The 27,990-nt window shown below is 40.9% G+C and overlaps 2 protein-coding genes across 2 annotated transcripts; both read left to right on the forward strand.

Annotated features, from left to right (window-relative positions):
• The first annotated feature begins 2,760 nt into the window (after nucleotides 1-2,760).
• On the forward strand, nucleotides 2,761-15,760 carry LOC146708061 (uncharacterized). The gene is made up of 8 exons (XM_085460791.1): nucleotides 2,761-2,870; nucleotides 3,379-3,550; nucleotides 12,187-12,361; nucleotides 13,495-13,596; nucleotides 13,678-14,073; nucleotides 15,011-15,147; nucleotides 15,274-15,374; nucleotides 15,529-15,760. Exons 1-8 carry the CDS (start codon nucleotides 2,761-2,763, stop codon nucleotides 15,668-15,670), a joined length of 1,335 nt encoding a protein of 444 aa, XP_085316917.1. The 3' UTR covers nucleotides 15,671-15,760.
• Nucleotides 15,761-21,625: 5,865 nt separating this feature from the next.
• Nucleotides 21,626-24,207, forward strand: LOC146708062 (uncharacterized). Its single transcript, XM_085460913.1, has 3 exons — nucleotides 21,626-22,459; nucleotides 22,740-23,022; nucleotides 23,188-24,207. Exons 1-3 carry the CDS (start codon nucleotides 22,230-22,232, stop codon nucleotides 23,854-23,856), a joined length of 1,182 nt encoding a protein of 393 aa, XP_085317039.1. The 5' UTR covers nucleotides 21,626-22,229; the 3' UTR covers nucleotides 23,857-24,207.
• Nucleotides 24,208-27,990: the final 3,783 nt, after the last annotated feature.

Raw genomic sequence — 27,990 nt, forward strand, 5'->3', positions numbered from 1 at the left:
TAAAATATGCTCTGTGCAAAACATTGTGGGGAAAAAAAACACATTCTACTGATAATGACTTACAGACTCAATTTACTTAAGAAATTAGACTGTAAAGTTTTTATATGATGTAGCATTTTTTGTATTAATGGTATAGATCACCACTGCTGCTGAGGAACAGAAAATGGGAACATAAAGCATAAAATTGTTGCATTCAAAAACATTTTCACATACAATAATAAAAATGGTTAACTAATGCCTATCAGTTGAATAAACTGAACCTCTTCTAAATGCTACTATAGTAATATAGGATTCAGTAACAGATATAACTAATTATTCAGTTATTTTAATTAGCATCTTTAGCCTGTGATAGCTCATAAAATTAACAAGAATTGATAAAAAAAAAAAAGATTTATCAGTTGGTTTGTTTATTTATTCATTTGTTGTCACTTATTGTATCACACAGCTATTTATACATGAAGAATGCAGACTGCAAACCCAAATGCTCAAAGTCATTAAATACATTACACCACAAGTAATTTGAACTTAATTTTAATAAAACACTCCTACAAACTCAATTTCTGAACTGCATATCAATAGTCTGATCCTTTGTTTCTCCAGACTGGATGCTGAAATATCAGTGAGCAGGACACCAAGCACCAGCTTATTTAGTTTTCAATCTCACATATGAAATTTCTTTGAAGATTGCATTGCAAATCATTCCAGTTTGAGTTTGGCTTTCCTTCACTAAGTTCAGCACAGTCTTCGTGTGATTCCCAATTATCCGGCTGTGTGTCTCTCCAGTATCTACAGATTAACAAACAGTTCAGTCAAAATTAAATTCACTTGATGTCAAGTAATAAACTTTCAGATATAAGTTATGATGGCACAAATGATTGTTTTATCGACAGAAAATGACGTTTAAAAACCCAGAAAGGTTTATTTCAATTGGAAATCAGATCTTAGATTCTTATTATTGCTCAGTTTCTTTTCTGAACTTGCAACAGACCAGTTTTGTTCAGCATACAGCTGCTTTGGAGTGTGTTCACACCCCTTCAGCTTTTAAACACATACAATGACAACCCCTCTCGCTCAGTTGTTGGCATTTGCTCTTCCTCAGATCTCTGCTCTGTGTGCTGACAGACATCTTTGGACCAGTTCTTAGTGTGTCGCTTGCACTCTCAACATCTCTGCTCCGTGCACGCTCAACTCTCTCTGTACACCGTTGTAAATGTGCCACAAAACCAACCAATCACAGACTTGGATGCAAAAATTCTCTTGGCTGTTTTGGTTTCCAATCAGCTCGCTAGCTACGGCATTCCGGAAACACTGTCCGAAGTGTAGCTAAATCCATGTTTTGGTCAGTATGTTTAATTATTTTATTTTAAAATATATATATATTTTTAAGACCGTTGTTGGTTTTAATCTAGTTTAAACCAAACCAGTCCATTGGATTTAGCTACATTCTGGACCGTGTTTCCAACTGAACGAGAGGGGCTGTCCTTGTGTGTGTATATGGATAATCGCAAACACTGAAATACATTTCTTGCATGCAGCAATTAATTTTGTTTGCTCAAATGAAACTTTTCTTCGCTAAAAATTATTTTCTCCTCAAAATGCAACATTTGTAATTTCAAAGTTTTTTTTAAAGTGCGCTGAGAATAGAGGCACAAAAATGATGCCATACTTTTGTACTAGACTGCGTCTATGACTGATATGTGCAGATAGAAGCAGAAGGCCATTAATATCATGAGGAACTGCACCTACACCTACCTACACGCCATGTCTGCCGTGGTTCAATGGGACTTCTGCTTCTGAACCTCTGTGCACAGCATCTGCAAATCGGGGCTGTACGAAGTCACTTCATCTTTGCGCAAGACTGTAAGCTGTCATCTGTATGGAAGCCCGTTTTCCGCCACTAAAAAAAAAAAAAAAAAAGATCCATAACTCGAAATTTCGAGTTATTTTCCTGAAATTTCGAGAAACCTGGAACTTTTGATCATTAAATGTCACCCCTTCTGTCTTCCTTGGGAATTCACCATAGTCATAGCCTGCACAGTCTACATTCTGCTTCACACAGACTTGGACACTGCCTTATGCGAGCTACACAAGGCTCTCAAACACTTCACCAGGATGTTGCACTCATTGTCATGGGAGATTGTAACAAAGTCAATCTCAGACGCACATTTTACAACCTTTACCAATACATCACCTGCCCTTCTCAGGGGCAGTAGTACACTGGACCACTGTTCTACTCCGTTTAAGTACTGTTACAGATCACAACCCCTGGCGGCATCTGGGAGTCAGGCCATTCCGCCATTTTCGTTATGCCTGTTTAAGAACAAAGGCTTAAGCAGGAAGTACCAGTCACAAGGGAGATCGCACACAGGACGGACCAATCCATAGCCACGCTGCGTGTTTGATGATGAGCTTTATGACTGGGACATGTTCCGGCAAAATTATGATGACATAGACATGTTTAAGGAAGCGGTTGTGGGATTAATTGGGAAGCTAGGGGTTGATACAGTAGAAAAAAACTATCATCTGAACATTTCCAAATTAGAGGCCATGGGGGGACAAAAACATCTGTGAGTTTCTGAGGCTGCACACTGCTCGCCTCTTTTAATATGGATCAATACAAGGCTACATCATACATTGTGCACAGTGTGGTAAAAAAGGACAAGCCGAACTATGGGGGAAAAAAACAGTCTGACTCTAGGAGCCTATGGCAGGGACTGCGCACAATAACGGACTATAAACAACAAGCCTCTACAATGATGAATGCCGACACTTCACTGGTCCACCAGTGAAGACAAGGCGCTAATCCTCACAAGGCACACCGTGACGAAAGCTTTCAGTAAAGTGAACACCAGGAAGGCAATAGACTCAAGGCAACAGACTCAATGAGCAGCTAACACCGGTGTTCACAATCTCAGTGTGGCTCAAGCAGTGGTTCCCAGGTGCTTCAAACAGTCGGTGATTGTTCCTGTTCTAAAGAAATAACAGCTTGCTTGTCTCAGTGATTACCGCCCAGTAGCACTGACTTCATTTGTTATGAAGTGTTATGAGAGATTGGTCAAAGACTTCATCACTTCTTCACTTTCTGCCACCATTGATTCACTACAGTTTGCATAGTAGACCAATTGCTCCATGGACAATGCCATATCACATCTACTACACACAACCCTGTGCCATTTGGACTCTGGCAGGGGAAACTATGTTAAGATGCTATTCGTGGTCTACAGTTCTGCATTCAACACAATAATCTCCTCAAATCTTTTTACCAAGTTGAAGGGTCTAGATCTCAGCTCATCACTATGTCAGTGTATCCCCAACTTTCTCACAGACAGACCCAGCAGTGAGGCTGGGAAAACATGTCACTCCCTTTATCTCACTTAGCAATACCTCCATTGTCAAGTTAGCTGACACTGTGGTGGACCTGATTTTTGATAACATCGAGAAGGCCTATGTGGAGGAGATCAGGAACCTGGAGAACTGGTGCCAGAAGAATAACCTTCTCCTAAACATCAGCAAAACTAAGAAGCTGATTGTAGACTTCAGCACAAAGCAGGTGAGAAATTATGAGCCACTTTACATCAGTGACGTGTGTTGTGGAAGTTTTCCTTTAAATAAAGCCTGCAGACGAGCAGTGAGCGGTAGCTAACATTCTTTAATCAAAACACACAAAGAACAGACAACTAAGCTTGTGGAGAGTGTTCATCTTTAATCTTCCCCACAATCTAAGCTCTCACATGCAAATGGCAACAACAATAATACAGAGGAAAGACCTTCTCCAGAGTGTCAAAGTACTTTGCATGGCAAAGTGAAACAGCATTAGGTGGTCATTTCCAGTCACGGTCATGGCTCCTGGTGTCTGTGCCATCTACAGAGTCATAATTCCAACGCTGATCTCCCTCTGCGCTGTCACCTTTGGAGCTTGGCACGCTCTCTTCATCCCTCGATTTCTGTTCCAACGCGGCTGTAGATTAGGAGCAGAGCAAGTCGTACACTCCTGTAGTCTTCCTCAACGTCAATGTAGAAACTTTTTCACTTTATTTTAAGATTTTGCTGTTCAAAATCTCCTCATGACAATCTTTCGGAAGCCCAGTGCCCACTTCTGCATAGCATTCCGTGTGTCACTTGTAAATAAAGCTCACTTGCAGTAAATCAGTGCCGGCACTTGCGTCCATCTCTCACCACTTCACATGACTGCTGCCGCAACTGTGACAAAAGGTTTGTCCACTACTTTTGATTTCTACCTGCAGGTGCTGAATTTGTAAAGCAGAGTTCTTGCAGAGCTGCTGTAATTCATCTGGGCCTGCTGTGTCTTTTCCTCCTGATGGGACTCATAACCCTGGTTTTGCTTTGTAAGTACAACAGAAATATAATTAGCATGCCAAAATCCTCACAGGCGATGCATGTATTTTATGATGATGTGTCCAACACAGTCACCCAAGGCAAATCTCAGTGGGAAATGGAGGCAGTGATGCTACACAAGCTTTACGACAACGTGACCAGCGAGAGTGACAGTTGCTGACTTGAGCAAATTCTCAAAAACTTATTCAAGACAAATTATGCATTCCCTCTGAGACCACAAAATGTGAAAATGCTTGACATAATACTTTTTAACATATACAGCTTTTAAATACATACAATGATATTTTTGTAAAACTGGATATGTTGTGTGCAGTGCCTTTTGTTTCTGTTTTACATGAAGTTTTTTGAATTTGTACCACTGATTGCTTCTTCAAAGCAATATTTTGAAAGGCTCATGATTGGGATTATATGGATCACAGTAAGACAAGATTAATCTCATTTTCTTAAACAGACTATAAACAAAACTGGGTGGCCTCTAATGGCAGTTTGTTCCAAGTTTCTTCGGAGCCGAAATCCTGGGAGGAAAGCCGACAAAACTGTCGTCAAAAAAGTGCAGACCTGATGATTATCAACAGGAACAGGTTTGTGTGTGTGTTCAAACATAATACAGATGTGTGTAGAACAAAGAATTAAACACTGAATGAAAACAACTGATACACTGATACATCACTTTAAGTTCTCTATGGTTACATTTTGTTTCTCTCTTTCTAAGAAAGAACTTTGTGAACCAGTTCAAGAAGAATTTGTGGATTGGACTGACTGACTCAGAGAGAGAGGGGACATGGAAATGGGTGGATGGGACTCAAACGTGCACAAGGTTGAAATAAAAATAAAATCTGTCTCTTGTCCATAAAGTATTTTTGTGTTATTGTGTACTTTAACAAAATTAATTGGGTTAATAGGTTACTGAAAACAAAAGACTGACTGAATTGTTGAGCTTAATTCTTATAATTTTATCTGTATTAGGTACAGCTTGTGATGTAGCATAACTTAAGCAGCAAGGAAGGTGATAAGTAAATAGCATTAGCAGACGATTGAAGTTCTTTTAAGTAGTGATGGGACGTTCTGTATCGAGGCTTCGAAGCTTGTGTCGAGTAATGGAGGGGGCGTTTCCGCGATGCGCGTATCGAGGCTTGCTTCATTTATGGGAGGAGCTGAAAATGATGACTTCCGAAGCCTCGCTGCCCGGCTGTACCACATGACTGGTTCATGACGTGGTTCGAACTTTGCCGCGAGATATGACAGCGATATAAACCCCTCAGACTTCATTCAAAATGTAGGTGTTTGATGGAGAGTTGCGGTTAGTGAGAGTTTGGAGGTTTATGAGAGTGAGGAGAGAAAGTCAGGAGAGAATGGAGCCAGCTAAGAAGAGGAGGATGTCCTCCCCTGTGTGGGAACATTTTGATCTTATTCCTCCCAACAAGGTATTTCTACAGAAGATGTATTTTCATAATACTGATGGTGCAATACAATTTATGTTAAGCTGTCTTTACTTTTGTACAAGGTGAAGTGTTTGCTATGTGCCAGGGAGCTGGGATATAACAACAACACCTCATCCATGCTTAGGCACTACAGAGCTTTGCATGAGAAAAGAAAACAATACTATACAAAATGAAAAACCCTCCATTTGGTTACACCCAGCGATGCAATCATTGACCTCATGACCCTGTATAAACAGGAAGTAGTGGGCGGCCCTCCCCATACACCTGTCTCCCATATAGGACCTGAATACACTGAGTATAACCAAAGCAACATAAAGAAACATAATTTACCAGACATGTGCCTGTAAACAGAAGAAAATTCAGATGATCTGATGGTATAGTGTTTGCTTTAAAACACATGCATGGATGCATAGCTGGACTGGCCATCAGGCATACCGGGCATTTGCCCGGTGGGCCGCTGGCGATTTTTTGTTTTTATGGGCCGATGGATTTTTTTTTTTATTTTTTTAGGAAGGGTATATATAATGAAAGGTGTTGGATTGGCCAATTGGTCATGATCGACTCTGGGCTGGACCAATTACAGCCGAGGAGGCCGAATGCACCCGCCCCCTTGTTTAGCAATCACGTGATTTTCGCGCATTGCATGCCGGGAACTCGTGGCAAAACAATCCAAGTACCGCATCAAATGCAAGCATTTGCAGCACCGCAAAACGTTCATTCTCCGGTTCCAATACCTTATTGTTTTTTCTTTGCCGCACAAAAAAGGAATGTACAAAACAAAAGGAGAACAATGCCGGTCCGTACAAAGACAGACTCGACGAAAAGACAAAGAAAAGATACGAGGAAAAAATCAAAGGTGTGAAAGGGTCAGACCCTTACGAGCACACAGAGGGACAAAAGACGTCAGCGTGCTGCCCAACTTTCACCACGCTCAGATTTATAATTACACGGTTCTTGGAGTGAGTGCATACACTCATGAAGTTTAGTAACTTCAGGTCACTGCAACAAGCCCAGGTACAGTTTACCGACGGATGGGTACAGGACCTTGAAACGCACCGTGTAGAACGAAAGACCATCGTACGAACAAAGGTAAGTTTACCAGTCTCACAAATCGTCGTCATAAATACACATTCGTTAACCGTTTATTAATAGGACCTTTGAGCTCAACGGTAATTAATTAGTAGTGGAAATAATTTCTGGTTCATTACAGAAATGTAGCAGTGACAATAATACTGTATGCTGTAATCGTACTGGACAATTAGTGATACAAAACAACTGTTTTATCCTGTGAATAAAAGTATATGTTTTTGTCAATGTACCATGGTAATAACAGAAGTGAAACGCAATATTGTGTCAGGACAATTTACTATTTATGCACAATAAACAAAGGAGCATAGCGCAACAATTTCTGTTCAGCGCCAGACTTGCTTGTAACCTATATCACCAATTATGTTAAGAAAAATGACGTATTAACGACTAAAAACTCTGACCTTTGTGGGAATGCTTGGAGCAGACTAACATGTGAGCTGGAGTGTTCTGAGACGTTATATTTGGTATATCCAGACCATCCGTCGGCTCTTACTTTGGAAACATGGCTTAAAACATTTCTCTTCAACGACGTAATCCGATTTAAAAAAAAAAACGATCGGCTTCCCGTGGCTGTCATGCGACCGGCTGTTGCAGTTGATAATACAACAGCTTCTTGCCATTTTTTGTGTTTCTTTTTATCGCTGTGTAACTGAGTTCAATTGAAAGCCTGCGTGCGCTAGTACCTCTTGCCAGAAGTTCCCAGAATCCTTTGCGGTTTTACCCCTGAATGACGTCACATTTTCAATCTTTATCCTGGTGGGCCGGTCTCTAGTCAAAATGCCCGGGCCGATTTTTTGTCCCAGTCCAGCCTTGCATGGATGTAAAGAATGTAACTACTGCTACCACAAACAAAACCCGGGATAGTGTGTGTTAAGAGAAGTTACACCAGCAATGTCTAAATTAAAGCATTATGGCTGACTGTAAAATAACAGAACACAAAATAACAATATTTGCAAGTGACAAATGGCAAATCAATTCCGTTCTAGCCACTTTGTCACACAGCTACTGGAATCAGGGGAATAAAGAGCCAAATGGTGGCACACAGCAAAATTGTGGAGAGATAAATAATTACAATGCAGAAGACAGCTGGAATGATCCACCATGTTCCAATAGACAATTCTGGATATGTGAGAAGAGAGTTTCTCCTTAACTTAACATCCACACCCAACAAATACTGAGATGAGATGACACATATGGAAAAGACATATCTCAATCTTATAAAGTTTGTATCTGTCTTGTGTGAAACTTGTATGAAAAGCATACAAGAGTGAAAACAGATTCATCCAATTAGGCTGTCAGTCGTCTGTCACTTTTTGCCAGCCAGGAAGGAGAAGCCAAACCCCAGGTAACTCAAACTAAGAAAGATGTATAAATATAACATAAAACAGAACTTTGACCTTGCAGTGTTAATATGTGTGCACACTAATGATGGCCAAATGAAGCTTTCTGAAGCACTGAAGCTTGTATTGAAAAACAGTTCACTACTCGAAGCTTTTCAACACAGTCCTCTCTGGTGACATCTGGTGGCCAAAAATATGAAGAGCAGCTTGAATCCACAAAATAAAACCAACTGCTTCATTATGATTGCCCACTCTACAGAGTGGAATTCTGTCTGATATTGGGCCGCCGTTGTGTTGCTTTGAACTTGTATTCTTTGGTGGTTAAAAAAATGTGGTTTATTTGTTTAATAAATAATTTTGACCAGTAAACTTTCCTTGTTCAAACATGCACTGGTGTGGTCTTTCTTTGCTTGTGACTTATTGATGTTGGTAAATACAATAATTGAAAAATACCACATTACATAAAATATACATATAATAATGTACAACACATTATGGAGTATTATTCTGCTCTGAGGTCCTGCCTCCATGCACTTATGCAATTAACCGCTACACGGGTATATTTATAAATAATATTATATTAGGGAAAATTTCCAAGACATATTTCTGACCTTGGGGTAGAATTGATTGTGAACTGGAAAGGGAAAATGCTTATGAACTTGCAAATTAAAAACATGATGCATTTAAAGTAGCCCTTTTTCATTTTTATTTAAGAAGAGAATTTGTTCTAGTGTGCGATGGCCGAACCTGTTCCTTTTCGTGGAGATAATTTCTCCTGCCCTAAGGGAAATCCCTTCACATGGCACAGAAGAGGCTGGAGTGCAGAGAAACTGGTAGAGATGCAGTTATACATTCTAACTGGACCCCACAAACTATCAGATAAAGAGAATAAATAAATTCAATTGCTGCACATTTGGCAGACTAACATTTTCAGATTAATTAAACAATAAAATATATATTTTTACAACATTACATGTAAAGAGTCAAGTGGAAGTTTTTCTAAAGTTATTTAATGATATTTATATTATGGAAGCAGATTTTTGATATTTTACCTTTTTCCCGTTTTCAGATATAATAAACACGCACAAAACCAAAGCAAATGGCAAAGTAAACTAAAGTGAATTAACTGGTGGTGAGGTGTGGAGCTTACCACGTGTGGCTTGCCATCACTTGCATACTTCGATTGGCCCAATAGCAGCGAGACTAGTATGGGACCAACGTGTAATACAGTATTCAATATGAGCCAGTATCACAGAGTACAGGAATGTAATTGCTGCTGTGTCTATTCATGATGTGTGGATATGTCTAAAGTTCCGTATGTTAACATTTACACTTTTCACTACATTTTCAACATGTTTTTTTAAAGGGATAATTTCGAGACTAGTAACACTCCCAAATACTTAAATTCCTCAACATTAATTAGTTCTTGTGCACAAACAACCTTGTGCACAAGGTCCACAAGTTCCACTCATCCAACGTGTGAAACCTGCTGTGAGGACAATTAAAGTGTGGCCAGAGGGGACAGACGCAGTGCTCCAGGAAAGATTTAAAAACACAGACTGGAATATGTTCACCCACACAGACTTGGACCAGTACGCCTCATCTGTACTGGATTACATCTCCAAAACCACAGACAGTGTCACCACCCAGAAACGGATCACCATGTACCCCAACCAGAAGCCTTGGATGAACCGGGATGTTTGTCTCCTCCTGAAGGCCCGCAACACCGCCTTTAGGTCAGGAGATGCACATGCCTACAGTACAGCCAGGGCTAATCTAAAGAAGGGCATCAAAAAAGCCAAACACCATTACAAAAAGAAGGTAGAAGAACACTTCTCCAACTCCAACCCCCGACGCATGTGGTAAGGACTCCAGACCATTACAGACTACAGGACCACCGACCCCTCCCCCACACCTTCTGATGCGGTGCTGAGCAGGATCAATGTCCACAAGGCTGCAAGTCCTGATGGCATCCCCGGGCGTGTTCTCAGAGTGCGTTCTGAGGAGCTTGCAGGAGTGCTGACAGACATATTCAACCTATCCTTAGCCCACGCTGTGGTACCGGCCTGCTTCAAATCCACCTCCATTGTCCCGATACCCAAAAACTCCAACCCATCTAGCCTCAATGACTACCGCCCAGTAGCACTCACCCCCATCATCACAAAGTGCTTAGAGCAGCTGGTCCTAGCACACTTCAAATCCTGTCTCCCCCCCCCCCCCCCCCCCCCCACCCGGGACCCCCACTTTATTGTGTCAATAAAACTTAATTGAAGTTTTGATGTTGATCAAGTGGCGCATTCACTGAAGCACCATTTTTTCCTTTGACAAGGCAACATAAAAAAAAAAGGAAGGAGACAATGAAAAATAACAAAACATAGTAAATAAAAGCTTACAGTACATTAAAAAAATACAGTAGTATACTTCCTGCAGTCCAAAAGGTTCAGACTTGTTCACAGTTTTTTTTCTTTTGTTTATGTTTGTGTTTGTTAACATGTGATTTAAACATTCTTGTATGGCAGGTTAGAGACTTCCAGCTCTGATTTTGAGTGAAATTTGTATTTCTTCCCTGCCAGTCCTGCCAGTGCTTAGACTTTTTATTGCTTTGGGTAGATTTACCAGAAATCTGTAACTCCCACATCAATGACAGTCACATTTTCTGACTAGAGACCTATATTTTTGTATCTAATTTGTGAAGGAAGAGGGGAAATTGATTGTGTAAGGAGAATTTGTTCGAACATAAGGAACAGATTCAGAAAGCTAGAGTAGTACAGTCTTGATTGCATTGCAACCAAAGCAACGCATGTATTTTCTAAAAAATTATCATGATGCAATAAAAACTTAAGTAGGGATTTTATGAAAACAGTAAAATGCATGAAAAAGCCGAATTATACAGTAGTAGCCCAGTGGTTTGAGAGCATTTCTGAGTTTGAATGGTGCTTCTAAGTGAAAGTATGTGGAAGCAGTTGAATTTCAAAAACAACAAAGTGTTGGTGGAATTCTGGAAGTTTTTAATTTCTATTCATCAATGGGAGCAGAAAAGCCACAAAAAAGCTGAATATTTTAAAAAGTATAAAAGTTAAATAGCAATAAATAGAAAGTATAGCTGGAGAGAAAAAAAGTAGAATAGTTAAAATAGAACAAAGTATGGAGAAGTAGTTAAAGGCCAAAAGACCTAAAAGGGCAACTTAAAGAAAAAGAAGAAGGATAAAAAATAGGAACAAAACAATAACATGCTTTACAGTATGCTTTACAGTGTGAATGCTTTACAGTATTCACAAAATAATCAGCTAGAAGACTTTAACGATGGGCAAGGGGACACTGAGACATATATTCACATGAAAATAATACGAAGCTAAAGGCCTAAACAATGTAGAACACATATTATAAATTCAGAAATAAATCATGAACCCAAAGAAACTCAATACACTGGCTCAAATAACCCAGGAACCACAACACAAAACTATGAGGAATGCTCTTTGTTTTGTGCATAAACAAACAATGTTGTGATGGTTTTCACAACTATGAGACCTTTAGCAGGCATTTAGGTACAAAGACAAAGCAACTGAACAAGTGTGTCAGATCTCATAAAGATTGTATTACAGTAATGTGATAAAATAATGTCACACAGGAAGTTTGGACTTTTTAAAAACACATTATAACATATACAATGTAATTTAATTATATATATAATGTAAAAGATGGCCTTCTCTACTGTTTCTATTCATACTACATGTATGATATATTATAAATTCTTTCAAGTCAACAAAGCGCTGCAGTGAGTGTTGTGTGCATATTCAAATGCAAAGACGAATGGAGTTATAACACAAACACAGTCTTGAGGCATGCCACCAGTCCTCTAATTTCCTGTTAAATAGAGAACTGCTTGTGTCAATATATTTTCACGTTCAGATCAACTACAAACAACTTCAGAGACTCTCTCAAAACACTGATCTCCTCAGAGACTTAAAGACCCAACTGAACCTCCAGTCATGGCTGAAATCTATGAGAATACAGAGGAAGTATTAGGTTGTCACAGAAAGTACAGAAGTGAGCATAGAACTTCAGAAGACATTTATATGAATCAGGAAGCGATCCAAACTGTGCAACTTAAAACAACTGGACCTGCACCCCCAGGTAAAAAACATATCTATAAATATTACAATTACATGTTGCTGAAGTTTTGTCGACAAACAAAACTAAATCTAAAATTAAGAATTTTATATAAACTGTCTGAAGAAAACAAAAGACTAATTTCAGGAAATGCAATCTGCTGTAGAGTTACTGTAGTTGTGGATTTTTTGTTAGCTGTTAATTTTGATTGAGATAACAATAATAATTTAGTTTTGATTAGTTTCTGTCATGGTCCTGGGTCTGTGACCCAGTGAGTTGAATTGTTTATTATTTATATCCCTGATGTTATGTTATGTTATGATGTGTGTGTTTCAGTTTTGGTATTTCTAGGTCCTGGGTTTTGACCTCTTTGCCCCTCATGTTATTCTGTTCTCCCTCTGTTCCAGTGTAGTCAGGTCTCTGTGTAAAGCCTGCGTCTCTGAGTCTGTGTCTTTGCATGTGTGAGTTTCCTGTTTTATTGTGAAGTCCCGTGTCTTATGTGAGTGTGTCTGGTTTTGTTCCCCTTGTCTCTGATTTCTCCCAGCTGTGTTTTCCTCCTGTCTCCTATTCCCTGATTACTCTACCGTGTATATAAGCCTTTTGTTTCCTTCTGCTTGTTGCTGTTCTGGCTGCGTTTTCTCCCCGTGTTCCTCTATGCGTTCATTCTTCATGTACCTCTACTCTCTGTCTCCTTGTGTTCAGGTTTGTTGTTTAGTTCTAAATTTTCCCAGTTTCCAACTATTTCTCAGTTCTGTTCTCGTGACCCTTGCCTTTTGTTGCATGTCCCTCTCCACAATAAAGCTCACTCACATCAGCAGTGCCTGCATCTTGGGTTCTCACTTATAACCCCACACGTCTGCCGTTGCAGCCACGACAATTTCAGTGTTAATCGAAGTTTACACTGTTGCCGGTGTTTGCTTGTTTGGAAAGAGCTCAGAAGAGAAAATAATACAATACGAATACTTTGTAACTAACACTATTTGTGTCACTGACACCAAGACCCATTCTCAGATACTGATTTTAGGAGCAGAAATGATCACGTACTACTTTTTGATAAAAAAAAAAAAAGAGAAGAAATGAAACTGGTGTTATATTAAATTTGAGGATATGAACATTTTTCATTTTTAGACATAACAAATTTTGACTCCTACCTTCAGGTGCTGAATTTGTAAAGAAGAGTTTCTGCAGAGCTGCTGTGATTCTTCTGGGTCTGCTGTGTCTTTTCCTCTTCATTGGACTCATAACTTTAGTTTTTCTTTGTGAGTACAACAGAAGTTTAATTAGCATGCTAACATTCTCACAGGTGATGCATTTATTTAATGATTACGTGTCCAACACAGTCACCCAAGGCAAATCTCAGTGGGAAATGGAGACAGTGATACTACACAAGCTTTACGACAACGGGACCAGCGAGAGAAACCAGTTACAGACCAGTTACGACAACCTGAAAACTGAACAGAGCCAATTACAGACCAGTTACAACAACCTGAAAACTGAACAGAGCCAATTACAGACCAGTTACAACAACCTGAAAACTGAACAGAGCCAATTACAGACCAGTTACAACAACCTGAAAACTGAACAGAGCCAATTACAGACCAGTTACAACAACCTGAAAACTGAACAGAGCCAATTACAGACCCGTTACAACAACCTGGTTGAAGAGAAAGAACAGCTCCAGAAAAGATTTGACAACCTGACCACAAACAGTGACAATCTTCAGAGAAAGCTTCAAGGTAATTATTTCTTAATGCTCAATGGCCATTTAAAATTCAAGTTTTTTGTCACATACACAGTACAACATGTAGGGAAATGCTTGTGTCCGAGCTGGGACAGGCTGCACTATTCCAGGGCTTTGGTTTAGCAATGGGGGGGTCTAGCTAGGACCCTTACTGGATACCGGGTGGGAATCAAACTTTCAAATCCCACTCTAAAGGTGTGTAGTCTTACCACTATACTATCCAGCTGCTTATTTGATCTCTAATAGCAATTTAACAGTGATTAAGGATCTTGGGGGGAGAGCAGCATAGTGATGTGTGGTTAGCACAACAATCCTGGGCTTGTGTGGAGTGTGTGGAGTTTGCAAGCAGAATGTATCTTGGGAAAGGCCTTTGAAGGGTAAAGTTGTAAATGTAAACTGAGGCTAATGTGAGTGAACATATGAATATTCTATACGTTCATATAAGCTTATTTAGACCGTTTATAGTGGGGCATTAACCTGCATTGACAAGAAACAACCTTCTGATGTTTAACTGGCTTCTCAGCTCCAAAAATAACTCTAGTGTTCTTCATGTTAATAGAAGACATGTTAATACTGTGGTTTTGGTTCAGAGTGTGTTATGCTACAAATTACTGTAACACCATCAAGGATTCAAAACGAGAAGTGGACAGAAGAGAAAAGTTGATTTCTCCCTAACTTAACTTTAATTAACTTTCTCAAGACAGTGACAGTTGCTGACTTGAGCAACATTACCAGACATAAATTATTAAATCCGAGAAGCACTCCCTCTGAGGTCACAAAAATTTAACATTTTTCAAATTTTTTTGTGTTTTGAATTTGTACCACTGATTTCTTCTCCAAAGCAATGGTTTTTAAAGGCTTATGACTGGAGTTGTATGGATGCTACCCGTCCCCCAGTAAACCCAAATTTTTATTCTGATTTTCTTAAACAGCTTATCAACAAAACTGGGCGGCATTCAATGGTAGTTTGTTTCAAGTTTCTTCAGAGAAGAAATCCTGGCAACAAAGCAGACAAGACTGTCTTCAAAAAGGTGCAGACCTGATGATTATTAACAGCCGAGGGGAACAGGTGTGTGTTCAATCACAATACACATGTGAATGAAACTGCATGAAAACAGAGGATACACTGATGAATCACTTTAAGTTCTGCATGTTTACATTTAGTTTTTCTCTTTCTCTTTCTTTCTAAAAAAAGAACTTTGTGAACCAGCTCAAGATGCGTTTGTGGATTGGACTGACTGACTCAGAGACAGAGGGGACATGGAAATGGGTGGATGGGACTCGCATGACCACAAGGTTGAAATACAAATTAAATTCCTTTCTTGTCCACAAAGTCTTCTTATGTCATTAAGTACATTAACTAACTTATTTTAACTAATATCATGTCACACAAAACCAAAGACTGACTGAATTGTTGAGTTTAACTTTTATAATTTTATTTGTATTTCAGCTACTGGAATAGTGGGGAACCAAATGGTGGCAGAAATGAAAACTGTGGAGAGATTAAAACTTACGACTCAGAAAAAAGCTGGAACGATGAATCATGTTCCAATGAAAAATTCTGGATATGTGAGAAGAGAGTTTCTCCATAACTTAACATCCACGCCCAAAAAATAATGCATAACACAGAGCCATGAGATTAACTCCTGAAATGAAGCAGAACAGAAAGCAGTGGACACTTACAGCGAGTAAAATAAGTATTGAACATGTCACCAATTTTCTGAGTAAACATATTTCTAAAGGTATTATTGAAATAAAATTCTCGCCATATGTCAGTAACAACCCATCCAATCCACACATGCAAGGAAATTAAACTACAGATGTCCATAAATTAATCCATGTTTGATAGCGAAAACTGACACAGGGAAAAAGTATTGAACACATGAAGAAGGTGCAAAAAGTCATGACACCAACTTAAAACTATCAGTAATAAGAAAGCAATCCTGCCACTTAATGCAAATTAATATCACCTGATTCAGTCCCAACTTATGGGCTATAAAAAGGTGATGATGATGATGATGATGAAGCCATTTATTTGCCACTTGCAGTTGCCTGCAGCAAGACTTGACCTCTCCCGATCATACATACAATACACAAACATCACGTTGGGTTGACAGGTCAGAACAGGTAGCGTAACGAAAAAACAATGAAATGTACAACACAATAGTGGAATGGAGGAGAGAAAAGGAGAACTCAGACTGAGCTCCTAGTGGGAGATCAGTATAAGAACAGAAAACAAACTCCTCAGCACAAAAAGCACATGAATCTTCACACCATAACACCATGAAAACACATCACAAGCAACAGGGGTGGCTGCATCGAGTGGGGGCAAGCTTTTGGCATATGGAGGGAGGAAGGGGGGTGAGTATATGTCTGTGTCTGTATACGTGTGTGTATGCATGTATATGTGTGTCCTGTGTTCAACTGAGACAGTGTCCCTTCACCCAGATGAGCGAAATTAAACTGTCGTACAGCCGACCCAGGTGGCCTTGAAGGGTGTAGTGTAAAGAGTCGAAAACACAGTCCCGTTATCAGGGAAAGCAGAGGCCTCGGGGGCCTTCAAGCAGCAACGTGGGTAGCCAGATGAGAGAAATGATGGTTGTTTGGGTTTAGTGCGAACGCGCTCCATCCAACTTTAAAGCCGATCTAAATGTCAGTCACTGGTCACCGGGTCTGTCAATTCCCCGTTGAGGAGCTGTGAGCTTCTCCAAGATCCATGTTGCGTTCAATAAGCACAGTCTGAGAACTCACAGCCCTTCCCATCACTTACATCATAGCGGCTAGCCTTGTGGGGTTTTCTTTCTTCAATCTTCGAAAAGCCAGGGCCAGCTCCGATCAGCAAGAACCCAGTTACCATGGTTCTGAATAGGTATAAATCTTCTATGTCCTCAATTGAAAGTCCCACCAGGCACAAACGTCCCTCCGGTACAATCAGGTTGTGAAGAGCTACAGAAAGACCTGAAATTAGCTGATACAATTGTTTCAAAGAAAACAATAAGTGACACATTCAACTGCGATGACCTATATGGACGCTCAGCAGTGGCGGTCCTAGCTTGTTTGGCGCCCCGGGCAAACGTTCCTCTGGCGCTCTGGCGCTCACTTTTTGTGTATAGAATTTCGAAAAAACATCAGTGCAAATTATAAGTCTGTATTATAATGTCTGGTGTTTTCATGTTTGTTGGTTTGTTTTTATTTTGTTTTATTTTGCGAGTTGGTTATTAGATGCCAGAGAATCCCCCGCCGCCCCACCCTCTCCTCCCTGTGCCGCAAGCAGCAGGCGCACCTCACAAACGGAGGGCGCCCTTACTCCCAGCAAATGGGCGATAGAAAACCGATCGGTGCCTATGCCATTTCCAATATGCGCTGGCTGATGTCGGGGCAGCATGAATATGAGCAAATTTATTTATTTTTGCCGATGCCCATGATGCCGCCCCCCACCACGATGCCACCCCAGGCAACCGCCCGTGTCACCCATATCAAAAACCGCTACTGACGCTCAGCATGCAAGACTCCATTGGTGAAGAAAAAGCAAGTCAAAGTGTGTTTTAAGTTTGCTGAACAACATTTTGACAACTCTGTGAAATATGATGTGAATATAGTCTGGTCAGATGAGAAAAAAACTAAACTCTTTAGATGCCTTAATACAAAGCTTGCTTGGAGGTCAAAAGGCATTGAATATCACCCAAAAAACACCATATCAACAATAAAGTTTGGAAGTGGGTTCATCGTGGTGTGAGGATATTTTTTAACATTCAGCACTGGCACGCTTCATATAACTGAAAGAGGAATAAATAGGAAAAAGTACAGAGAGACCTTTGATTAAGAGAAACTGCTGCTATCTACCGAAGAAATGAGTTTGAACATTCCAATAAGACAATAATGATTTCTCATTATTTAGCATAACCTAATTGATGGGTATCTATGGTTTGCTGTCTTTACATGTGTGGATTGGATGGGTTACAACCAACATGTGGTGAAATTTTCATGTCAATTGCACCTGTAGAAAAATATTTACCTAGAAATGTATTTAATACCTATTTTACCCATTGTATGTGGAAATAAGTGTTTTTGCAATGCAAAGCACATCAAAAGAAATATTGTGCTCAAAATACTCATGTTCATGTTATACAAAAAGATTATGTTGTCATAAGTTTGTATCGGTGTGTGAAATTTAACCTTGAAAACATTAGCAATTTAGACTGTGAGGAAAACATTTACTGAGTCTATCTATCTATCTATCTATCTATCTATCTATCTATCTATCTATCTATCTATCTATCTATCTATCTATCTATCTATCTATCTATCTATCTATCTATCTATCCATCCATCCATCCATCCATCCAGCCAGCCAGCCAGCCAGCCAGCCAGCCAGCCAGCCAGCACATAATAGCAGGGTGCAGGATGCTAGCAGGCAGGGCATACATGGAACGCCATAACCAAGTGGCCGGCATAGTATACAGAAACATCTGTGCCGAGTATGGCCTGGAAGTCCTGAGATCAAAATGGAAGACGCCCCTTAGGGTGGTAGAGAATGACCGAGCTAAGATCCTGTGGGACTTCAAGATACAGATGGACAAACTGGTGGTGGCTAACCAACCGGACATAGTGGTGGTAGACAAACAGAAGAAGGCAGCCGTAGTGATAGATGTAGCGGTTCCAAATGACAGCAACATCAGGAAGAAGGAATACGAGAAGCTTGAGAAATACCAAGGGCTCAGAGAAGAGCTTGAGAAAATGTGGAGGGTGAAGGTGACGGTGGTCTATTAAACCCGATTCTTTGATCCCCATGATAGAACAGAGAAAACCCGACACAGAGTGGTCAAAACATTTATAATTCTTTATTCAATCATCTTCCGGAAGAGAGAGCCCTGCACAGCCCAAAGCTGGTTGCAGAATCTCTAACATTAGAAGCTAAAAATGTGTCTCATATAGGTGTTATTTTGGTACTTTACACGTCACACACAGCCTCAATACAAAAATCTCCTTATATGTTACTAGTTCCTCTTTTTCTGTCAGATTTCCGGTGCAGCTCTGCACTAGACTTCCCCTTTTCTTTACTTCTCCTTTCTAAACTCTATTGCCAGGGCAACTTGTCACCCTCTGACCTAGTTCTTTGTCACCTCTGGGCCTGGTTCATAAAGGCCTAACTGTTTTTTCTCTTGTAGCAAAGGTGCATAATACAAACTGTGGCTAAATATATGCTATCCTTTTACATAAAGTTGATATTCTTTTCACTCGTGACATATGTATTGTTAAATAAGTTTAACCATTTTGTTGTTTGGTATCATGCTAAAGGATATTTCAGCTTGCAGTCTGAAGGAGCCAGGGATCAGACTATTGATCTGCTGTACTGTGTTTTTCTTGCATAAAAAGCTTTGCAATCTAAAAAGTTATAATGTTATTTGTTTAGGTAACAATAATTAAATAAATAAACCTACTGTTAGTTTAGAAAAGACTTCTGTGCCACTTTTCCTAACCTGGAAGCTGAGAGATGGCCTATTCCTGACAGGGAGACAATCCTCTGCACTTTAAATAGATGATACATCCTGCTGGCAGCAATTCCAGAGAGCAATGACCACTTGTAATGATCGTCACATTCTTCATATATCCATGTTGGGCAGAGTGTAAATACGAGGCTGAATGTCCTTTGTACAAGCAACACACTGTGTAGAAAAGTCAGTGTAGAGAAATTCAAGTAGTCAGCCTGTCTCACACTAATCAGAGTGCTCATTATATCACACAGTAATTTGCATTGCTTTCCCCCTATTGCTAAAAAGAATCATGCAGATGTTAAATGGGATAGTTAATCTGTGAGGTTTTGTGACATCACGTGCACATTGCTCAAGGACACGATAAGCGGTAGCGATCACATCCAATCACTGATACACTTTACATAGAAACTACCACAACTTTTCCCCCTCACGATGCTTATATTCTGCTGTGCCGCCGAGGGCAGCAATCATCAAGGACAAAAAGAGAATCTTTTTTAATCACTGTAGTGATGTGAAAATGAAGCCATGAACCAGTACTGAACCTCCAAAAGTTACTGAAACCTCCCCTCGATTCAGAGATGGTCTTTCCCTTTTCACATAAATGGCCTCCTTGACTCCACGCTCAAACCAGCGTTCCTCCCTGTCCAAGATGTGTACATCCTCATCCTTGAAAGAGTGTCCACTGGCCTGTAGGTGTAAATAGACTGCAGAGTCTATTTCAGCCAGGCTGACAAAAAGTCAGAGCTCTTTTGAGTCAACCATCCCTTTAACGTTAACTAGTAATGACTTCATGAACTTCTTCACAAATAAAATTTCTATCATTAGAGAAAAAATTACCAGTAATCATCCCACAGATGTAATATTATCTACAGCTACTTTTTACCATTGATGTTAAGTTAGACTCTTTTTCTCCAATTGATCTTTCTGAGTTAACTTCAATAATTACTTCCTCCAAACCATCAACGTGTCTTTCAGACCCCATTCCTACAAAACTGCTCAAAGAAGTCCTGCCATTAATTAATTCTTCGATCTTAAATATGACCAACCTATCTCTAATAATCGGCTATGTACCACAGGCCTTCAAGCTGGCTGTAGTTAAACCTTTACTCAAAAAGCCATCTCTAGACCCAGCAGTCTTAGCTAATTATAGGCCAATCTCCAACCTTCCTTTCATATCAAAAATCCTTGAAAGAGTAGTTGTCAAACAGCTAACAGATCATCTGCAGAGGAATGGTTTATTTGAAGAGTTTCAGTCAGGTTTCAGAGCTCATCACAGCACAGAAAGAGCTTTAGTGAAGGTTACAAATGATCTTCTTATGGCCTCTGACAGTGGACTCATCTCTGTGCTTGTCCTGCTAGACCTTAGTGCAGCATTCGATACTGTCGACCATAATATCCTATTAGAGCGATTAGAACATGCTGTAGGTATTTCAGGTACTGCACTGCAGTGGTTTGTATCATATCTATCTAATAGACTCCAATTTGTGCATGTAAATGGAGAGTCCTCTTCACACACTGAGGTTAATTATGGAGTTCCACAGGGTTCAGTGCTAGGACCAATTCTGTTTACATTATACATGCTTCCCTTAGGCAGCATCATTAGAAGACATAGCATACATTTTCACTGCTATGCTGATGACACCCAGCTCTATCTGTCCATGAAGCCAGACAACACACACCAATTAGTTAAACTGCAGGAATGTCTTAAAGACATAAAGACCTGGATGGCCGCTAACTTTCTGCTTCTTAATTCAGATAAAACTGAGGTTATTGTACTCGGCCCTGAAAATCTTAGAAATATGATATCTAACCAGATTCTTACTCTGGATGGCATTACCTTGGCCTCCAGTAACGCTGTGGGGAACCTTGGAGTCATTTTTGACCAGGATATGTCCTTCAAAGCACATATTAAACAAATATGTAAGACTGCTTTCTTCCATTTGCGCAACATCTCTACAGTTAGAAATATCCTGTCTCAGAGTGACGCTGAAAAACTAGTTCATGCATTTATTACTTCCAGGCTGGACTACTGTAATTCATTACAGTTTTTCTCAGTCGCTTTGGTGCATTTCTCACAACAGAATTAAACATTGCACAACAGTTAGTTCAACCACCACAACATGTAGTCGTTTTGGCACAACCCTGTGGCGGTTTCACGTTCACTGCGTCCAAAGGCAAATGCCTTTGGACATGAAGCAGTTGAGTGAGTACAAATATCTAAAGAATGGTCACGTTTGACTTCCTATTCATCACTATCTCCTTTCTTTCATCATGAATGTCACAATTATTCATACTTGTACCGGCTGAATAGTCATTGTCCTTACAACTAATAGTCTTCATTGCATTGCTTGTGTCAGTGCACTCAAAATTGCTGAACAGCTTGTCAAACGATTCATACACCCATTTTGAAAACCCTATTTTGGAGGAGTTCCCATGAAAATCTCCATAAACTACATGTCTCAGGTGAACCTTATCTCACACTAATGAAAATTGGTGTGTGTCACTCCTACTTGCAACCAATGAAAAGCCTCTCCTACCCAGTCACAGGTGAACCGCGGCACAGCATCCCCCACTCCACAAGTACATATATACTGCAATGTAAACCAACAGACAGGATTGGCATGAGGTGCATACTGAATCTACAAAACAGCAGAACATGGAACGTCAGCCTCGTGGAAGAGGAGTGAGGATCGGTGGAGGACGAGGACAAAACCGGGTGAGAAGAGGCCAACCACATAGACACGTTCCTGACGAAATCAGGGCAACACTTGTGGATCATGTGATAAACCATGGCCTCACAATGGCCGAGGCTGGTCGAAGGGTGCAGCCAAATGTTGGGAGAACTACTGTAAGTTCTATCATCCAGACATTTCGTCGGGAAAACAGGTGAGCACACCGTAATCTAGTTACAGTATGCAGCACAAACTAATTTGCTCTGCACTTTCATAGTCATACAGGAGACTTGCATTAGGACATGACCTTACAGATCCTTACACATAGACGTACTGTAACTGAAGCGCAGACTTGGCCCAGGTGTGGCATAGTGTGCTGTGGTACAATACAGTAATGCTGTAAAGAAAGGAGTTTTGAATGATAGTCCTGTGACAATCACTGTAAGCATGTTTGCGCTTACATGTGTGTGTTTTCCCATCTGCATCTCAAAAAGGACTGCCAGACAACCTAGAGGAGGTGGAAGAGGTCCACTTATGACTCCGCAGCAAGAGGAAAGAATTTGTGCAATGGTGGCTGCAAACAACGCTTTGAGACTGAGAGAAATACAAAGAACTGTCGTAAACGATGACACCATCTTCGGAAATATTCAGTCAATATCAATTTCCACCATAGACAGAGTCCTCAGACGGAATGAAATGTCCATGAAGCAATTGTACAGAGTGCCATTTGAACGGAACAGTGATCGAGTGAAGGAGCTCCGTCACCAGTATGTACAGGTAACACATGTTCGCATATGTACCTCTGTTCACTGTAACAGTTTAGGCCATGTACTCAACCTACATTTATGCATGTTACTGTAATCCTATGTACAATTCCAACTGTACAATCTGTTCTGCCAAATGCACCATTACAGACCTGTCTGATTCTCATCCTTTGTAAAGCATATCCTGGAGTTGGAGGCCAGGGAACCCCTGCACATGTTTGTATATCTTGACGAAGCGGGATTCAATCTCGCAAAAGGCAGACGGCGTGGACGGAATCACATTGGAGAAAGAGCCACCATTGATGTCCCAGGCCAACGAGGAGGGAATATTACAATGTGTGCCGCAATCTCAGAGAATGGTGTTCACACCCATATTCCTCGTATTGGTGCATACAATTCACAACACCTGTTGGCTTTTCTGGATGCTCTTCATAGGGACCTGATCCCACAAAATGGAAGGGATGATCCTGGTGACAATCGGACAATGTATGTAGTGGTTTGGGATAATGTAAGCTTCCATCACTCTGCTGTAGTCAGGCAGTGGTTTGCAGCACACGACAGGATGCTTATGGAGTTTCTTCCTCCTTACAGTCCATTCCTGAATCCAATTGAGGAGTTTTTCTCTTCCTGGAGGTGGAAGGTATATGACAGGCATCCACATACCCAAATGACCCTGCTAGCAGCTATGGATGCAGCTTGTGATGACATCACAGCAGAGTCCTGCAGAGGGTGGATTCGACACTCCAGAAGATACTTTCCCCGATGCATCGATAGAGCTGACATACGCTGTGATGTTGATGCAAATATGTGGGCAGACAGACGGGAGCGTCTAGATATCAATGATTGATATGCAGCAGTGTCTGTTTTTCAGTTTGTTTTTTTTGAGTCGTAACTACTGCAGTGAGGTTTACTGTCTAGGTGAGTTTGTTTGCTGTAAAATGTTTGATTTACTGTATTTCCCCAGTTTGCACAATGCTGTGAACAGTTTCAATTAAATATTATCAAGAGTGCATATGGAGTGTCTTGATTGTCCTTTACAATTTATGGTTTTCAACATGCCATGCATGCGGTCCGGACTTGACATGTCATTGGGAAGCACCTACAAAGACATCCGTCACAATGGGAACATGTTCAGACCATGTGATTTTGTGACCAAAGGTGCTGGTCTAATGACTTGTAATTGTGACAGCCCTGACACTTTGTTTGGTATCAGTACTTGCTTTTGATGAATGTATTGTCTGTTTTGCTCAAGAGATTTGTTGTTGATGCATTGACAACTTATTTTGGACACCTGACTTTTCTTTTTGATGGAGTGACTCACTTTTGCAAGTTATCCACCATGTTTTGCAGTTTGCACTAATTGTTTTGAGAAGTGCCTTAGTAGTGGTGGAGAGTTCAATTCTGTTGTGAGAAATGCACCAAAGCGACTGAGAAAAACTGTATTATCAGGAAGTCCAAAAAACGCACTGAAAAGCCTTCAGCTAATCCAAAATGCTGCAGCAAGAGTACTGACAGGGACTAGAAAGAGAGAGCATATTTCTCCTGTTTTGGCTTCCCTTCATTGGCTTCCTGTTAAATCCAGAATTGAATTCAAAATCCTGCTCCTCACATACAAGGTCTTAAATAATCAGGCCCCATCTTATCTTAATGACCTTGTAGTACCATATCACCCTATTAGAGCACTTCGCTCTCGCTCTGCAGGCCTACTTGTTGTTCCTAGAGTATTTAAAAGTAGAATGGGAGGGAGAGCCTTCAGTTTTCAGGCCCCTCTTCTGTGGAACCAGCTTCCAGTTTGGATTCAGGAGACAGACACTATCTCTACTTTGAAGATTAGGCTTAAAACTTTCCTTTTTGCTAAAGCATATAGGGCTGGACCAGGTGACCCTGAATCCTCCCTTAGTTATGCTGCAATAGACATAGGCTGCCGGGGGATTCCCATGATGCATTGAGTTTTTCCTTTCCAGTCACCTTTCTCGCTCACTATGTATTAACAGACCTCTCTGTATTGAATCATATCTGTTATTAATCTCTGTCTCTCTTCCACAGCATGTCTTTTATCCTGTCTTCCTTCTCTCACCCCAACCGGTCGCAGCAGATGGCCGCCCCTCCCTGAGCCTGGTTCTGCCGGAGGTTTCTTCCTGTTAAAAGGGAGTTTTTCCTTCCCACTGTTGCCAAAGTGCTTGCTCATAGGGGGTCATAATAATGGATTGGATTTATATAGCGCTTTTCAAGGCACCCAAAGCGCTTTACAATGCCACTATTCATTCACTCTCACATTCACGCACTGGTGGAGGCAAGCTACGGTTGTAGCCACAGCTGCCCTGGGGCAGACTGACAGAAGCGAGGCTGCCATATCGCGCCATCGGCCCCTCTGGCCAACACCAGTAGGCAAGTAGGGTAAAGTGTCTTGCCCAAGGACACAACAACCAGGACAGAGAGCCCCGGGATCGAACCGGCGACCTTCCGGTTACAGATACGCCTCCCAACCCCCTGAGCCACGGTCGCCCACAATGATGATTGTTGGGTTTTTCTCTGTATCTATGAAGCGCCTTGAGGCGACTTATGTTGTGATTTGGCGCTATATAAATAAAATTTAATTGAATTGAATTGAAAGTTTCGGCCTATCTCAGCAATGCAAAGGCCCCGGCATCCAACATCACCATGGAGGAGAGGAAGGCACTCACATCACTTAGTGATGACAACATTATCATCCGTCCAGCACACAAGGGTAAGTGCATAGTTTTGCTAAACCAGAAGGACTATCATGAGAAAATTTTGTCACTACTCAGTGATGAAAATACTTATGAGCCCCTGAAACGAGACCCAGGAAGTGGCTACAGGAAGAGGGTGATAGACTGTCTGAAGCAGTTAGAACAAGACAAGGCTATTGACCGGACCTCATATCACAGGCTGTACCCAGGGGAATCTACACCAAGTATGTATGGTTTACCAAAAATACATAAACAGGGTGCACCTTTAAGACCGATTGTCTGCATGATCAACTCGGTCACCTATAACATCTCCAAGTTTCTGGCTTCGATTCTCAACCCGCTGGTGGGCAGCTCTGAACACCACATCCAGAACACCTTGGATTTTGTTGAGAAGGTGAGAGATGTCATTATGGAGGCAGATGAAACCATGGTCTCGTACGACATTACATCTCTCTTCACTTGCATCCCGGTCACAGAAGCGTTGGAGGTAGTCCGTAAGATATTACAGGATGACACCAACCTCAGCAACAGGACCACTCTCAGCATCCACCAAGTGTGTTTGCTTTTGGAACTGTGTCTTCATTCCACCTACTTCACATACAAGGGTCAGTTCTACAGGCAGAAACAGGGGTGTGCCATGGGCTCCCTAGTTTCACCCATCATGGCCAATTTGTACATGGAAGAAGTGGAAAAGAGGGCTTTGTTATCCTACCCTGGAACACCACCAAGCCATTGGTTCAGATATGTGGATGACACCTGGGTGAAAATCAAATCTCAGGACGTACCACAATTCACGGATCACATTAACGCGGTGGACAGACACATCAAATTCACCAGGGAGGATATGAAAAGTGGCAGGTTAGCCTTCTTAGACTGTGAGATTTCCATCAGTAATGGGGGACATCTAAAAGCTGATGTGTACCATAAACCTACACATACGGATCAGTATTTAAGGTTTGACTCTCATCATCCACTGGAGCACAAACTGGGTGTCATTAGGACGTTACAACACAGAGCGAACACCATCCCCACTGACATAGCGGCCAGGGAGGCAGAAGAACAGCACATCAAGAAGGCCCTGAGTAAATGTGGTTATCCCAGCTGGACTTTTATAAAAGCTGGAAAGGCACCTAAAGAAAGCTCCAGCCGATCCAGGAGAGAAGGACAACCGCTGCCTAAGCGAAAACCTGTAGTGATCCCATATGTGTCAGGAGTATCGGAGCAGTTGAGACGCATTTTTTCTAAACACCGACTCTCTGTGGCTTTTAAACCCCAAAACACGCTGCGCCAAAAACTGGTCCACCCCAAGGATCGGGTCCCCCGACACAGAGTAACATAGTGTACGCTGTTACGTGCCAGGAGGATTGCCAGGATTTATACATCGGGGAAACCAAACAACCTCTGGCGAAGCGGATGGCACTTTGTTTTTTTGGGACAACACCATCTGTAAGTTGCGTTTGCAGTACTTCAGCATCTAGCTAGCCCTACTGAAGATTAGCGAGCATAAAGGTAGCAATGATTTTTAAGTGGCAGGTAATTTCAAATCCAAAGTTTTTTCAGCTCAGCAAACATCAGCAAACACACAAACTGTTTGTTTGCAGTTTTTGGTCAAGTGTGTTGTTAGCTAAAACTCCAGCTGCTGCAGTTCAAAGAGAGAACAAAGAAAGAGAGCTAACGTCACTCAGAGATGGAGAAAGATAAGAAAGACAGGACAGGAGAGGAAGAAGAGATTTAAAGGTAAGGATTGCTCAATCCTATTTGATAAAGTGGAAATTTAAAGCTTACATGTAAGTCGATGTAAAGCAGACTGTGTTATTTAAAGGTTGCATTAAAATAGCAATACTAATAGGATAAAGAGGTTAGTTTGCTGTAGTGTGATGGATTAAAAATCTTTGTTATTGGTGCACAGGGGCTGTGGTGTTACATGAAGGGTAGCAGACATTAATTTGAATGTTAGCTGATAATGTTTAGTGTCAGTTTTGGCTGGTGGTCATGGGTCACTTCCAATAAAATGGCACGAGGCTGGAGTAAAATACATCCATCAAATGGAAGACTTTATTAAAGAGAATACATGTTGACACATCAACACACAGAAAGAATCCAACCCCCTCAAAAGCAGCTGTCTTCCTTTTATACTCTACCATTCCAGCGAGCATATGGAAAACATAAACCTCCCCATGAGAAAACATCAACGACAATATACCACATGATAGACATATTCCAATGTGTTACAAATTCTATAAATAATTCAATAATATATAAACTTCAAT

Source organism: Copadichromis virginalis, linkage group LG6 (assembly GCF_057382275.1).
Source record: "Copadichromis virginalis isolate Kocher_CV1m ecotype Utaka linkage group LG6, C_Virginalis_male_GT1.1, whole genome shotgun sequence".
Lineage (NCBI taxonomy): Eukaryota > Metazoa > Chordata > Actinopteri > Cichliformes > Cichlidae > Copadichromis > Copadichromis virginalis.

Coding starts and splice junctions, on each gene's coding strand:
- LOC146708061 (XM_085460791.1), top strand. CDS start 2,761: ATGCCGACACTTCACTGGTCCACCAGTGAAGACAAGGCGCTAATCCTC. Junction 12,362..13,494: donor AACTGGACCTGCACCCCCAG/GTAAAAAACATA, acceptor TCCTACCTTCAG/GTGCTGAATTTGTAAAGAAG. Junction 14,074..15,010: donor TCTTCAGAGAAAGCTTCAAG/GTAATTATTTCT, acceptor TTTCTTAAACAG/CTTATCAACAAAACTGGGCG.
- LOC146708062 (XM_085460913.1), top strand. CDS start 22,230: ATGGAACGTCAGCCTCGTGGAAGAGGAGTGAGGATCGGTGGAGGACGA. Junction 22,460..22,739: donor ACATTTCGTCGGGAAAACAG/GTGAGCACACCG, acceptor CATCTCAAAAAG/GACTGCCAGACAACCTAGAG. Junction 23,023..23,187: donor TCCGTCACCAGTATGTACAG/GTAACACATGTT, acceptor TCCTTTGTAAAG/CATATCCTGGAGTTGGAGGC.